General features: G+C 39.1%; 1 protein-coding gene and 1 non-coding gene across 51 annotated transcripts in view; both read right to left on the bottom strand.

Moving 5' to 3' along the window:
* Positions 1-16,346, bottom strand: part of ATXN2 (ataxin 2) — a 148,806-nt gene that overhangs the window by 99,823 nt on the left and 32,637 nt on the right. For all 50 annotated transcript variants that reach the window (XM_063593689.1, XM_055096166.3, XM_063593685.1 and 47 more), the window contains exons 2-5: positions 5,397-5,433; positions 3,674-3,733; positions 2,424-2,495; positions 1,801-1,951 (exon numbers count right to left, since the gene is read on the bottom strand). In XM_063593689.1, coding sequence (XP_063449759.1) covers positions 1,801-1,951; positions 2,424-2,495; positions 3,674-3,733; positions 5,397-5,433 — 320 coding nt within the window. The remainder of the gene's footprint in view (positions 1-1,800; positions 1,952-2,423; positions 2,496-3,673; positions 3,734-5,396; positions 5,434-16,346) is intronic.
* Positions 14,370-14,432, bottom strand: LOC112436773 (U7 small nuclear RNA). Its single transcript, XR_003025467.1, has one exon. It is a non-coding gene; the product is annotated as a U7 small nuclear RNA (small nuclear RNA).

Below are 16,346 nucleotides of genomic sequence, written 5' to 3' on the forward strand. Positions count from 1 at the left end.
ACTCTTTCCAGAGTACTATGTATTAAATTCAACTAAAATTTTATCTTCCAAAGTCAATTTTTGAATTTGTAACAGAGGAATATTTCAATAGTATGAGTATAAATAATTTAGTGCTCCTAGACATAAACAAAATCAACTCCAAAGGTAGCAGCTAAAAAAAGACTTGTTTCCTTGTATGGGATGCTGAAGGCCTCTTAAGACAAAAAGTTGTGAATCAAAGACAAGGACATTTGAGAAGATTCAAAAACAGAACACTGTGCTTTCATCAGCATATCAAGACAGTTAAAGAATACCCAGTACTGTTAGCCTCTGAAAAAGCAAGCAAAGAGAAAGACTCCTAAGTCTAAGAGAAAGAATCCTGGTATATTATTATTTCCAAGTAACAGTGTAGAAGAATCAGCCCAACAATAAAAACAGCTTTTGGTATAGATTTGAATAGTGAAAATCAAATTGTACTGAACTACAATTTACAACAGAATTACGTATTTCACTACAGAATTTGGCATATACAAATAAATAAAAGAATTTTAGAACCGGCTGGGTGCAGTGGCTCATGCCTGTAATTCCAGCACTTTGGGAGGCCGAGGCAGGCGGATCACGAGGTCAAACAATCGAAGACCATCCTGGCCAACATGGTGAAACCCTGTCTCTACAAAAAATACAAAAATTAGCTTGGTGTGATGGCACACACCTGTAGTCCCAGCTACTCAGGAGGCTGAGGCAGGAGAATCACTTGCACCTGGGAGGCAGAGGCTGCGGTGAGCCGAGATTGTGCCACTGCACTCCACCCGGGGGACAGAACAAGACTCCGTCTCAAAAAAAAAAAAAAAAAAAGAATTTGAGAACCAAGTTCAGGATTGCCCAGAAGTGCCTTGCAACGTGTTACTGAACACTCAATAATGCCTTGCAAATGAGTAACAGGAATTCCCACTTTGTTCATCAATGGACACTTAAAAAGAGACTAAATTTTTAATATAACTACATAATCGCTTTTAAATTCTCAAAACCTTGTCTCATACTCTGAATATTTTTAAAATACGTATGTTCTACTTCTTCACCCTTTTTCATTTTCATTAGACAATTGTTTTCTACCAACCGTTCTCTACCTTTCTTCCTTAGCCTTATACTTTGATTTCTTTCCAGATTTGCCACATGCCCACTTATAAACTAAAGCATTGTAGGCCAAATGGGACGAGAAATTTTCAGTTGAATATAATCAGTAGCATTGTTGACCACAAAACTGTAGAAAATGCTTTACAAACTAATTTTTTAAGAGATCACAAAAACTCTATTTAATTTTTCTCTAAAGTTCTAATTGTTTTCCAACAAAAATGCATTAAAATTCTCATTTTTCTAAAAAATTGCCTTACTTGGGTTATTCTAGAAAGTAGATATTTCTTTTTTCTTTCTTTTTTTTTTGAAACGGAGTCTTGCTCTGTCGCCCAGGCTGGAGTGCAGTGGTGCGGTATCAGCTCACTGCAACCTCTGCCTCCTGGGTTCAAGCAATTCTGTCTCAGCCTCCCTAGCAGCTAGGACTATAGGCGCACGCCACCACACACAAAAATAAATTTTTGTATTTTTAGTAGAGACGGGGTTTCGCCATGTTGGCCAGGCTGGTCTCGAACTCCTGACCTCAGGTGATCCACCCCCCTCAGCCTCCCTAAGTGCTAAGATTACAGGAATGAGCCACCATACCCAGCCCAGATATTTCTTTTAAAAAAGTTTGTAAGATCACTGTGAAAATCTTTGTTTGAATAAATCTAATAAACCATGAGGCATATTTAGGAAATCAAAACCCACCTCTTTTTGCATAACTGGAGTCCATATCTTTAAACTGTACCACAACAAAGTCTGAACATTTGAACAAAATACTCTCCATTATTTCTTCACGTTTCGGCCCCGAACTGGATTCTGTACTTTTCTCATGTGCGGCATCAAGTACCAAATCACACTAAAATGAAAAACACAAGTAAGTATTCCAAACCTTTACAAAATAAAATTTGTTAGGAATTCTTTAGCTCATCAAGGTACCAGTTCTTATATGCCTTTGACAAAAATAATCTCAAGAGAATCATACCCTTTTTTCCCAGGCATATGATCTATTATCCATTCCATCATTTAAAAATCCTCATATCTAAATGTTTTTTGTTTCTGTGGTTTGTCTTAAGTACATTATAATTTTTAAGAGGAAAAAACAAACCACCACATCCCTCTATTAGTTCACAATGCTTAAAAATGGTTGAAATATTTTAATAAGCACACACATCAAGAAGCCTCTCTGATTACACAAACCAGTCTATAAAATAATCAGTATTTGAAACTGAGAAGTAAAATCATTCAAAGTGGCTTTAAAAACTAGGTAAAACACTGACTATGAAAATGTTCTTTTACTTTGTAAGAAAAAGAAAAAAAGTAAAAATTACCTTCGGACTGTAAGTTTTAAAAACTCCTTCATATATACCTCCATTTTTCACTTGTACTTCACATTTGGAGCCCTAAAAACATATAATTTATTTATCAAAGAAACAGTATACTACCCGGTCATCAGGGATATTTGTTTTCATTTTACTTTTTATACCTCATCAGGCTTCATTCAATATTAGGTATTCACTAACAAAACAATAAAAAAATTTCAAAACATTAACAATACACTGAACTCTCGAAATTCTTCAGGAGGCTCTACTCAGAGTTTGCAGTACGAATTTTAATACTGAAGTCAAACATTTCTGACCCCAGCTATTTTAAGTGACAAAATAATGTACAAAAGACAATCAACTACTAACATTATTTTACACACACAGCAGGGTTAACAAGAATACAGCTATCTGTTGTTATTGGTAGGGGATTGGTTCCAGGACCTCCTTCAGATACCGAATTACATAATACTTAAGTCACTTACATAAAATGTAATAGTATTTGCATATAACTAAGCACATTCTCCCAAATACTTTAAACTATCCCTAAATTACTTGTAATACCTAATATAATGTAAATGCTATGTAAATTGTCATACTGTATTGTTTTAGGAATAATGACAAGAAAAACGTCCGTACATCTTTGGTTCAGATGCAACCATGCCTCTTTTTTCTCAAAAAAAAAAAAAAAAATTTTTTTTTTTTTTTTTTTTTTTTGAGAAGGGGTCTGTCTGGCACTGTTGACCAGGCTGAGTGCAGGGGCATTATCTCAGCTCAGTGAAACCTCCACCTTCCAGGCTCAAACAATCCTCCCACGTCAGCCTCCCAAGTCACTAGGACTACAGGCACGTACCACCACGTTCGGCTAGTTTTTTTACTTTTTGTAGAGACGGAGTTCTGCCATGTTGCCCAGGCTGGTCTTAAACTTGTGAGCTCAAGCCATCTGCCCAACTCAAACTCCCAAAGTGCTGGGATTACAGGCATGAGTCACTGTGCCTGGCCTTTTTAACAAATATTTTTGATCCAAGGTTGGCTGAATCCATGAATATGGAACCCACAGATGCAGAGGACCAACTGTACTTTTACAATGAATTATATTAGACTGGATAAAGGGAATTCTAATCTATTTCTCTAAATCATCCTGACTAAACATGATCTAAGCAATGTTACTTTGACAATCATTTATCCACATTTTAACTTCATGGAATTACTTTATTCTACCCCCAAGGCAGTTTATCCCCAATAATCTAATAACTTACAACAACTGATGTAAGTATATGAACCATCCTCATATTTGCATAGATTCCATCAAAAGAAATCTGGAATATTAAAAAAAAAAAACTATTAGAAATTAGTACAAACTGAATCTTCCTTATCTAAAATGCTTGGGACCAGAAGTATTTTAGACTGCGGATTTTTTCGGATTTGGGGATATTTGCATTATACTTAGTGCTTGAACATCCCTAATTCAAAATATGAAATTTTGGAGCATTTCCGATTAGGGATGCTCAGCCTGTATTTACATTTGCATATAAAGCTAACGTTTATTATTTGTTGCAAAATGTTTAGTTAGGTTTATGGTATCTTACATGTACTAAGGGAAGATTTTGTTTATTTAATATTTTGCTTCCATAGAGAACAGAAGGAACAGAAGGTCAGGTTTTCAAGTGTTATCAGTCATACCAACTAATGGTATTTTGACTAAACGTGACATAAAAAAGCAAGAGTAAACTTCCATAGAGGAGGAAGGACACAAACCGTAAGGATGGAAGACAAATCAATGGTTGGAGAGAGAGGAGGGTTCACTGAAAAGTGATTTGAGGGATTTTGGTGGGCAATGAAACTGTTCTATTATCTTGATTGTGGTGGTAGTTACACTGATTGTATGCAATTGTTAAAACTCACAGAAATGTACCCTAAGAAGGGTGAAGTATAAATAAATGGGGTAGGAAGCCAGGTCATACCTTCACAGAAGAACCCTGACTAGGTTCTCCCAGCATATCAGCATCAATGACAGTGCTTAAGTCTGATCAACCACACTACTCCATATTACTACCATATACGTGTATATCTTCCTGATTCTTGTAAAACAATCTAATAAAGGCAAAGTCTCAAAAATTTGTGATAGCTTCTCATTTATTTCTTCCATCATGTGGGACTTATAGTTTCTGCCCTTCATGTCCGGTTCAATTTCATTGATAATATTCCAAAATTTAAGACCAGAAAGCCAAAGGAGAAAAATGAAAGCAGCAGAAAAAAGCACATTAATTCAAAATAAAAAGCATAAAGAACTCTGCAGACTCCACTCTTGGTGTTCTACGTATCTTTTGGAGGTTTTTCACTTAGATTTGCACTTAGTCATTCAGAAAAGAACAAACAACTTGTTCTTGTTATTACACGTGACAAAAATACTATTTACAAATGATATGGTTTGGTTCTGTGTCCCCACCCAAATCTTATCTTTAATTATAATAATTCTCGTGTGTCAAGGGCAAGACCAGGTGGAGATAACTGAATCATGGGGGCAGTTTCCCCTACGCTGCTCTCATGATAGTGAGTGAGTTCTCAGGAGATCTGATGGTTTTATAAGGGGCTTTCCCTGCTTTGCTCAGCACTTCTCTCTCCTGTCGCTATGTGAAGAAGGATGTGTTTGCTTCCCCTTCCACCATGATTGTAAGTTTCCTGAGGCCTCCCCAGCAATGCAGAGCATGAGTCAATTAAACCTCTTTCCTTTATAAATTACCCAGTCTTAGGTATATCTTTATTAGCAGTGTAAGAATGGACTAATACAACAAGTAATTGTACATTTTATACATAGAGTCATTAAAAAAACACATATAGGCTAATAATATACTTAAACAGTCAAGTTATCTGTGACAAAATTCAAAAGAAGGGAATCTTTTGCCTTGGCATTTGGTCTGTGGTTAGAGATCATGTTTTAGCTACTAATTTTCCCCAATAAGTAACATTAAAGTTACTCACCGTAGACTGAGGCAGTCCTTTGTTACTGTTTCGACCTCTGAAAAGATTAAATATTATTTTTATTAAATTCAACAGGCTAAATAAGCTGAAAAATATTTCCAAACTTAAAATATAATTCCATTCAAATAAAGGAGAGGCTATCTGTGGGGAGAGCTCACCTAATATTAAGTCTAAAGGCTACCTAAGGATGGCTCTACCTGTGCACTGCTTGCCTGGAGACCCACAACAGGTAGGGGTCATAGAAGGAAGCAAACTAGAAATAATCAAACTTCATCAAAATCAAATAAATAAAGTAAAATAGCCTACTGGAAGAAAAAAACTAATGCTAAACGTAAATTAATAATAATTATAGCCAGGCATGTGGCATGCACCTCTAGTCCTAGCTACTCAGGAGGCTGAGGCAGGATCACCAGAGTCCAGGAGTCTGAGGCTGCAGTGGGCTACGATCATTCCACTGCAGTCTAGCCTGGGCGACAAAGCAAGACTCTGTCGCTAAATAATAATCTTTACTCCCAAAGTAACCAATCACTGTTATAAAGAGCTACTCAGAAGCAAAACACGGATTATATTCTTGATTTAACCAACACAGATGACTGACACCAAGTCACTTCCCATATTTCTCCCCCATCTATAAAAGAAAAACAGGTCATATGGGCCGGGCGCAGTGGCTCATGCCTGTAATCCCAGCACTTTGGGAGGCAGAGGTGGGCAGATCACAAGGTCAGGAGTTCGAGACCATCCTGGCTAACACAGTGAAACCCCATCTCTACTAAGAATAAAAAAATTAGCCAGGTGTGGTGGCATGCGCCTGTAGTCCCAGCTACTAGGGAGGCTGAGGCAGAAGAATCGCTTGAACCTGGGAGGCGGAGGTTGCAGTGAGCTGAGACCGCCCCATTGTACTCCAGCCGGGGTGACAGAGTAAGACTCTGACTCAAAAAAAAAAAAAAGAAAGAAAAACAGGTCATATGATTACAACTGCAGAAAAAAAAAAAAAAAACTGAAAATAAGCTAAATCATTCAAAGCACTTTCATTTCTAAATAATATGCGTCTATACGTGTGGATCGTTATAACAAGTGCCTTTCCTTGCCAACTCTCTCCCTCAGAAAAGATGCAGTACACAAAATTCGGCTGTCAAGTAAAGATGAATTCTATTTTCAAGTGAATTATAGAATATAATACAACCTAAAGCTTATTCCACTGAAAAAGATTAGGCCCCTTAGAATAATTAAAAAACATCATTAAAGTGAAATGTTATATTTCTCATAAACATTAGTCATGACAATAGGACTGGAATCTCATTTTAATAAAATAATCACAACACTCAAGCCAAAATTCAAAACATTCAAGGAAAAGCACAATTCAGATCCAAAAAGTCTAGTAACATGACTGGTCGATCCCTAGAAGAGTACTCTTAACATTCTGAGGCCAGTCCTAGCTTGGTCTCCAACTCTGTCACTTTTCCTTACTTTCTTCTCTCATCCAGAAAACAATGGACTTGAATTAAATGACATCTAGGATTCCTTTCATTTCTAACATTCTAATTCTGTAACTGTTTGCCTCAAACATGGCACAGAGATAAATTCCTGAAGTCTAAGGAATATGACTAATAATTTATCTTTTATAGATCTTACTACAAAACCAGACACCATACTAAATACTTCACATGCAACATGTCTAATCTATCACCTCTACTTTACAGGTGAGGAAACTGAACCTCAGCAGTCAAGTATCTTGACCAAAACCATCCAGTTCATGAGCAGTAGAGCTGGTATTTAAACTAGGTGTATCTGATTCCATGTCTAAGTTTTTCATTCCTAGGTTATGCTGCCTCTCTGGAACTGTATCACAAGGAATAAACTACCTCGCCTAACAAAAATTCTATACTTTTTCAAACATTATTTGAATTTACGGTTTTGGTAGGGGTGTGGGGGGGTGTACTTATAGTCTGTACATGAAGGCTAAAATGCCTAAATCTTACTTAGAACGATGATCTGGTATCCTGGTGGCTGCTGAGATGCCAAGTTACAAAACCTTGAACAAATGCCACGAACTGTCCTTAAACTCATATGGCCTCCCTACAAAGCTATATAAAAGACTTAAAAACATAATCCCCTTTAAATAAGTCACACTGTTCTTTTTAGTGATTATGTGGTTACATCTTTGACTAATAAAAAGTAATTGTTTGACCATGGAGTTTACTCAAAAGAACGAATCATTCAACCAGGAAAATATTATCATATAAAAAAACAGTACAGTAAAGTGCAGAAACCACTGATTTCCACTGATCTATGACACGGTTGGACACCCAAGAGGAATGTTAGCATATTGAAGCAGTATTCTCTGAAATCCACTGAAGTCTAAATTCTTGTTTCTTTTTGTATCCATTCAAGTTATGCTTTACTTTTAATCTTTTCATTAGTATCTCAAACCAAACATTTTACTATTTAATATAGTAACAAATACTGAACCGCAATAAAGAAAGGCCAAGAGCATATTTTAGACCTAAGTATATTTATGATTAGATAGATCAGGTTTAACAAAACACTAATATCCAGGACTCTATGCTTTCAATAGTTGCCAAATATGAAATTCAAGTGTGACTTAAAATGCCAGTCAAATTAATATAAAGAAATTTACATGCTGAATGTGGTAGCTCATGCTTGTAATCCCAGCACTTTAGGAGGCTGAGGCAGGAGGATCACTTGAGTGCCGGAGTTTGAGATCAGTCTGGGCAACAAAGCAAAACCCTGTTTCTACAAAAAATAAAAAACTAGCCAGGCATGGTGGCACACGCCTGTGGTCCCCGCTACTTGGTAGGGTGAGGTGGGAGGATCACTTGAGCCCAGGAGGTCAAGACAGCAGTGAGCTGTGATTATGCCACTGCACTCCAGCATTGGTGACAGAGCAAAACCCTGTCTCAAAAAATAATTAACTAAATAATAATAATACAGAAGGGAGAAATGAATGGGGTTGTAAATCAAACAAGAATGGTATGAGCTGATAACTATTAAAGCTGGGTGACAGGTGTGCAGGGGTTCACTTTACCATTCTGTCTACTTTCATACAATTTCCCTTAAATAAAAAAAAAAAGCACCTTCTGCTTCTGATGTGATACAATAGGATAGACCTAATCAAGTTTACAGATCTACCAGTTTACGAGAAACATTAAGATGGAAGAATACATTAACTGATACCATGAGGTTCCTCACAGTTTAAATCCAGAATGCAGTAAATGCAACATAAAAAATGACAGTTTTTTTTTTTTTTTTTTTTTTTTTTTCTGAGACAGAGTCTCACTCTGTCGCCAGGCTGGAGTGCAGTGGCACGATCTTGGCTCACTGCAACCTCCGCCTCCCAGGTAGCTAGGACTACAGGTACGCGTCACCATGCCCAGATAATTTTTGTATTCTTAGTAGCGACGGGGTTTCACCATGTTGGCCAGGATGGTCTTGATCTCTTAACCTTGTGATCCACCCACCTCAGCCTCCCAAAGTGCTGGGATTACAGGCGTGAGCTACCACGCCCGGCCAAAGATGACGGTTTAACAAATAAATCACATGGGACAAAAACATCATAGGAGGAGAACTTATGAATTTTAAAATACATATAAAAGCAATGCATAGGCCAGGTGTGGTGGCTAAGGCCTGTAATCCCAGCACTTTGGGAGGCCGAGGTGGGTGGATCACGAGCTCAGAAGTTCAAGACCAGCCTGACCAATATGGTGAAACCCCGTTTCTACTAAAAATAGAAAAATTAGCCGGGCGTGGTGGCGCACACCTGTAATCCCAGATATTTGGGGAGGCTGAGACCGGAGAATCACTTGAACCCGGGAAGTGGAGGTTCCAGTGAGCCGAGATCGTGCCACTGCACTCCAGCCTGGGCGACAGAGCAAGACTATCTCAAAAAACAAAAAACAACAACAACAACAAAAAAACACTTAATACACTTAAAACTGTTAAAATGGTATATTACTTATATTGCACCATAATTTAGGAGAAAAAAAACTCACAATCTCTTCCCAAAGAAATTTCATTTGCAACAAGGTATGAAAGAGTTAATGATGCTTTCAAAGGCACTTGGTTGGAGGAGATTGGTAGAATCATTGGAGATAAGTGCTAAATTGTAGTTGTCTAGTTTGGTGGCCAGAACTAGCGAAAGAGAGCTGGGAGGACTCCTCTGTGGATCGGAACAAATTTCAAATACTGATCTCAGAAACTATCCCTTCAAAGAAGCGCAAATTTGATCAGATCAGTCTGTGGAGCAGTTTAGGCCCAAAGCTCCATGGAAAACAATGCAGGCCCTCCATATCTGCAGATTTCACATCCTCAGATTCAATCACTCGAGATTAAAAACACTTAAAAATAAATACAATAAAAATAAGACAAATAAAAAATATATAACAACTATTTACCTAGTGTTTACACCATATTAGGTATTATAAGTAATCTAGAAATGACAAAGCATACAGGAGGATGTGCACCGGTATATGCAAATACTGTGCCATTTTATGAGGGACTAGAGCATCCATAAATTTTTATATCCAACGGGGGAGGGGTCCTGGGACCAATCCCCCAAGGACACCAAGAAATGACTACACAGCATCACCTAGTAATTAGTGTAGCTTAACAGCTGGGTACAGTCAGGAAAAGAGACAAAGCCATGCCAAAATCACTGTGATTCTAGAGTGATGGTAGGCATACCCAAGGCTGCATCCCAAGAAAACTAGCATCAGACGTGTCACACTGTACAGGGAGAGAAGAAGGATAGAACACTAAAATCATTCAGCCAGTCATTAGACAAATAAGCAAATAACAGTAACAACCACCACCCCCAACCATAGGCTAATGAGGTATCCAGAGTTACTACATTACTCAAAATGTCCAGTTTTCAACAACAACAAAAAAAAAAACGACAAGCTAAGACACAGGAAAGTATAACCCCACCCACCGGAAAAAGAAGTAGGCAATAGAAATTGCTTGTATAACCAGATGTCTGACTTAATAAGAACTTCAAAAGTGGTCACTATAAACATGTTTTAAGAACGAAAGAAAACCATAATTAATGCAGTAAAAGAAGGTATGATTGGCCAGGCACCCTGACTCACGCCTGTAATCCCAGCACTCCGGGAGGCCAAGGCGGGCTGAAACCCCATCTCTACTAAAAATACAAAAACAAAATTAGCCAGGCGTGGTGGCAGGCACCTGTAGTCCCAGCTACTCAGGAGGCTAAGGCAGGACAATGGTGTGAACTTGGGAGGCGGAGTTTGCAGTGAGCCGAGATTGTGCCACTGCACTCCAGCCTGGGCAATACAGCGAGACTCCGCCTCAAAAAAAAAAATAAATGAACAGTCTCTGGCTGGGCATGGTGGCTCATGCCTTAATCCCAGCACTTTGGGAGGCCAAGGCAGGTGGATCACCTGAGGTCAGGAGTTCAAGACCAGCCTGGCAACATGCTCAAACTCCATCACTACTAGATATACAAAAAATTAGCCAGGCATGGTGGCAGGCGCCTATAATCCCAACTATTCAGGAGGAGGAGGCTGAGGGAGGAGAACGGCTTGAACCCAGGAGGTGGAGGCTGCAGTGAACCGAGATGGCACCACTGTACTCCAGCTTGGGCAACAAGAGCAAAACTCCGTCTCAAAGAAAAAAAAAATCATAAAATTAAAATACTACATAAGCAAATACTCACTTGGCTGGGCACAGTGGCTCACACTCATAATCCCACCACTTCAAGAGGCCAAGGCGGGTGGATCACCTGAAGTCAGGAGTTCAAGACCAGCCTAGCCAACATGGTGAAACTCCACCTCTACTAAAACTACAAAAATTAGCCACGTGTGGTGGCACATGTCTGTAATCCCAGCTACTTGGGAGGCTGAGGCACAAGAATTGCTTGAACTCAGGAGGCGGAGATCGTGCCACTGCAATGCAGCCTGGGTGACAGAGGAAGACTCCGTCTTTCTTTCTTTTTTTTTTTGAGACGGAGTCTCCCTCTGTCGCTCAGGCTGGAGTGCAGTGGCATGATCTTGACTCACTGCAACCTCCACCTCCTGGGTTCAAGCCATTCTCCTGCCTCAGCCTCCCGAGTAGCTGGGACTACAGGCGTGTGCCACCATGCCCAGTTAATTTTTTGTATTTTTAGTAGAGACAGGGTTTCACCATGTTAGCCAGGATGGTCTTGATCTCCTGACCTCCTGATCCACCCACCTCGGCCTTCCAAAGTGCTGGGATTACAGGTGTGAGCCACTGCGCCCGGCCTCGAGACTCCATCTTAAAAAAAAGAAAATATGCACTTGCCAGGTACAATGGCTCATGCCTGTAATGCCAACTAATCCAGAGGCTGAGGCAGAAGGACCACTTAAGACCCGGAGTTCAAGACCATCCTGAGCAACTTCGCAAGACCCCATCTCTAAAATAGTTTTAAAAAACAGTCAGGTGTTATGCAGGTGCCTGTAGTCCCAGCTACAGGTGGGAGGTTCACTTGAGCCCAGGAGTTTGAGGCTGCAGTGAACTATCATCATGCCACTGCACTCCAGCCTTGGTGACAAAGCAGGACTCTATCTCTTAAAAGAGAAAAAGAAGGCCTGGTGTGGCAGCTCACGCCTGTAATCCTAGCACTCTGGGAGGCTGAGGTGGGTGGATCACCTGAGGTCGGGAGTTGGAGACCAGCCTGACCAACATGGAAAAATCCTGTCTCTACTGAACATACAAAATTAGCCAGGAGTGGTGGCGCATGTCTGTAATCCCAGCTACTCGGGAGGCTGACGCAGGAGAACTGCTTGAACCCGGGAGGCAGAGGTTGCAGTGAGCCAAGATCAGGCCACTGCACTCCAGCCTGGGCAATAAGAGCGAAACTCCATCTCAAAAAAAAAAAAAAAAAAAATGTAGACAGAATGATGGAAGAAAAGGGCATCACCACTTGGTAACACCATAGTAAATAACTGTTTCAGGCAAAAGTGTCCACAGAAGCTAAATATAGTAAGGGAAAGTAGAAACAGAGTATTTATATAACCACAAGTAACTCCCCACAAGATACTGATGAAATTACCAAGTGAAAAATAACTTTATAATGAAGAAACTTAGTAGACACAACTCTAACCAAGTGATCAAAGTTAACAACCCCAGCAATGGGATAAATATATACAATGCACTTTCTGATATCATGCAATGAGAAAAACACACAAATCATTTCTGTTGTATTCCTGCCAAAAATAAATGTCTGAATCTAATCATAAGGAAACCTCAGATAAACCCTAGTTGAGGGACAGTCTACAAAATAACCTGTAATCTTCAAAAGTGTCAAGTCATAAAAGACAAAGAAACTGCTTTGGATTAAAGGAGACCAAAGATACATGATAACCGAAGGTAACAATCCTGGATTGGTTCTTGGACAGGGGGAGTAAATACGTATATTCCACATATATATGTAGAATATATGTGTGTATATATATGTGTGTATATATATGTAGAATATACATATTTACTGGTTCTTGACCAGAAAAATGTTGATTTGTTGATTGTTTTAAAGGACATTAGAAGGTCTATAAACAGAATAACAGTTTGACACAATTATTAATTTCCTTATTTTGACAACTGTACTGTGGTTTTGAAATAGAATGCCCTTGTTATTAGTAAATACAAGTTGAAGTATTTAGGGCTAAAGAGGCATCATGTCTCTCATATGTTTAATAAGAATTTTTATTTTATATTAAATCTTACATATACAATTACCAATACAGAGAAAATGTTAAGGTGAATATGGTAAAATGTTACTTGAAGAATACAGGTGAGATATATAGGAGAATTCTTTATAATATCTTTGCAATTTTTCTAAAAGTCTAAAATTATGTTTAAGTAAAATGTTTTTAATTGGAGACTATAAGTGATGTGATTTGTTAACTCTATTTAATGCATTGTCCAAGGCATTTTTTAAATAATAATACTTAATCCTACTCAGCCTTGAAACTCAAATGCCATCTTTTCAGGAAGTCTTCCTTCGATTATCTCAATCAAATATACGATGCTGTTTTCAACTCTCCAGTTTAGATCTGTATTATAATTACTAGTGTATCTGTCATATACCCACTACTCAGGACCATCACCTGACCATATTATGCTTCTGTGAAAATCAGAAAATGATGCCTCTTCCAGGGGGTCATAGCCCCACATTAGACAAAAGTGTGGTCGGCAAGCAGTGTCTTTGTGAAAATTAAAAGAAGGTACCAGAAGCACATAGATATAGCCCCCAAAGGCACATTGTGTGGCCAAAGAAACACCTTGACTTCAACATCCATTCACACTTGGTCAGGAACTCTTGGACAAATGAAAACCTAACAACCAAGCTTGGCAAAAGTATCTTTCTACCACTACCAAAATTAGCAGAGGAATCATGCCTCATATGATACACACTGAGTAAATACCTAATGAATTAACAGCCCAATCAGAACAAGGGAAAGAAAAAAAAGAAAGTTAAAACTTTCCATTTCAAAGCTATCAATCTTTAAATCAGGGGTCAGGACACTACAGCCCACAACCTGTTTTGGTCTGGCTTCTGGGCTAAGAATGATTTTTATGTTCCTCAAGAGTTGCTTATGGTAAAAGGAATTTGAGGGGAAATGGAAAAAAAAAAAGGATTGTTTAAAGAAAAAAGGATATGCAACAGAGAAGCTATATGGCCCTAGAGCCTAAAATACTTATTACCTGAGACTTTACATAAAAAGTTTGCCCATCCTCACACTGAAGAAAAAAAAAAAAAAACATAGCTGCAACAGCAATACAACAATTAAAAATCAAGCAGAGCCAGGTGCAGAGGTGCAGCCTGTAGTCTCAGCTACTCAAAAGGCTCAGGTGAGAGGATCGCTTGAGCCCAGGAATTAAAGGCCAGTCTGGGCAACGTTACAAGACCGTCTTTTAAAAACTGAAAGATAAAGTTGTTTATTATTTTACATGAATCAGTATTTACTACTTCTGCATGGGGGCATTTCTGGTAAAGACTGGAAAACCTGCTAGACAAATTCTGTAAGAGCTGTAACACTCCAGTACTTCTTTTCTCTTTTGTAGAGATGGGGTCGCCCTATATTGCCCAAGCTGGTCTCCAGCTCCTGAACTCAAGTGATCCTCCTACCTCAGCCTCCCAAAGTGCTGGGATTACAGGCATAAGACACCATGCCTAGCCTCCAGTACTTCTAAAATAAACTGCTGGATAGCATTAAATTATTTTCATGAAGTTTTATGTACATATAAGAAATGTCATGAAAGTCCCTATATTCTCCTTTAAGTAATGCTTTATATTAAAATTTGAGGTTGATCCACCTACTGAAAAAAAAACGTATTTTACTAGTGTACATGTGATGGCAATACATGCATACCTCATTTTATTCTGCTTTGCTTTATTGAAATTCACAGATGCTGCATTTTTGACAAGCTGACGGTCTGTGGAAACCCCGAGTCGGGCAAGTCCATTAGTGCCGTATTTCCAGTAACGTGCTCTCTTTGCGCCTGTGTCACATTCTCATAAATCTCACAATATTTTCAAACTTTTCCACTATTATTGTATATGTTATAGTAATCTGTAATCAGATTGTATTTTACAATAATTGTAAATAATAAAGATTGTATTTTACAATTGTAAATAATAATTTACAATTATTATTGTATCTGTTATAGTAATCTGTAATCAGTAATCGTTGACGTTACCCTGATTTCTTTTAAGGCACCACAAACTGTCCATATAAGACAGCAATCTTAATAAATGTTGTGTGTTAAGACTACTCCACGAACCAGCAGTCAGCTTGTCTCTCTTTCTCCTCGTGCCTCTCTATTCCCTGAGATACAACAATATTGAAATTAGGCCAATTAGGCCAGGCATAGTGGCTCACACCTACAATCCCAGCACTTTGGGAGGCCAAGGCAGGTGGATCACTTGAAGCCAGGAGTTCGAGCCCAGCCTGGCCAACATCGTGAAACCCCATCTCTACTAAAAATACAAAAATTAGCCAGACGTGGTGGTGGGCGCCTGTAATCCTAGCTACTCAGTAAGCTGAGGCACGAGAATTGCTTGAACCTCAGAGTTGTAGGATGCACTGAGCTGAGATCATGCCACTGCACTCCAGGCTGGGAAACAGAGTGAGATTCTGTCTCAAAAAAAAAAAAAAAATTACTTCTCATTGACAAAAAGCTATGATGGAAATGTACAAGGACATAAATGTTTTCATAACTGCTAACACAAGAATCAGTCCATAGCCCAAGGATCAAGGGATAATTTTGACGTTCAAGCCATTTTATTTAAGAAATACGGCCGGGCGCGGTGGCTCACGCCTGTAATCTCAACACTTCGGAAGGCCGAGGCAGGCGGATCACCTGAGATCGGGAGTTCGAGACCAGCCTGACCAACATGGAGAAACCCCGCCTCTACTAAAAATACAAAATTAGGTGGGCATGGTGATGCATGCCTGTAATCCCAGCTACTCAGGAGGCTGAGGCAGGAGAATTGCTTGAACCCGGGAGGCGGAGGTTGCGGTGAGCCGAGATAGCATGCCACTGCACTCCAGCCTGGGTGACAAGAGCAAAAAAAACTCCATCTCAAAAAAAAGAAAAAAAAAAAAGAAATACATTCTGTAAGGCTACTACTGCCATTCATAGTCATTCTCTGATGGCAAAATAAATTGAAAACTTTCTAAAAAGTATTCACCATTCTAGACGCCACTGAGAATGCCATCCATGAGCATGGGAGGAGGTTAAAACATCAACATTAACAGGAGTTTTAGAGGAAATTGCTTTTTTTTTTTTTTTTTTTTAAGATAGAGTTTCGCTCCTGTTGCCCAGGCTGGAGTGCAAGGGCACAATCTCAACTCACTGCAACCTCCACCTCCCAGGTTCAAGCGATTCTCCTGCCTCAGTCTCCCAAGTAGCTGGGATTATAGGCGCCCGCCACCACGTCCCCGCTAATTT

Source organism: Pan paniscus, chromosome 10 (assembly GCF_029289425.2).
Source record: "Pan paniscus chromosome 10, NHGRI_mPanPan1-v2.0_pri, whole genome shotgun sequence".
NCBI lineage: Eukaryota > Metazoa > Chordata > Mammalia > Primates > Hominidae > Pan > Pan paniscus.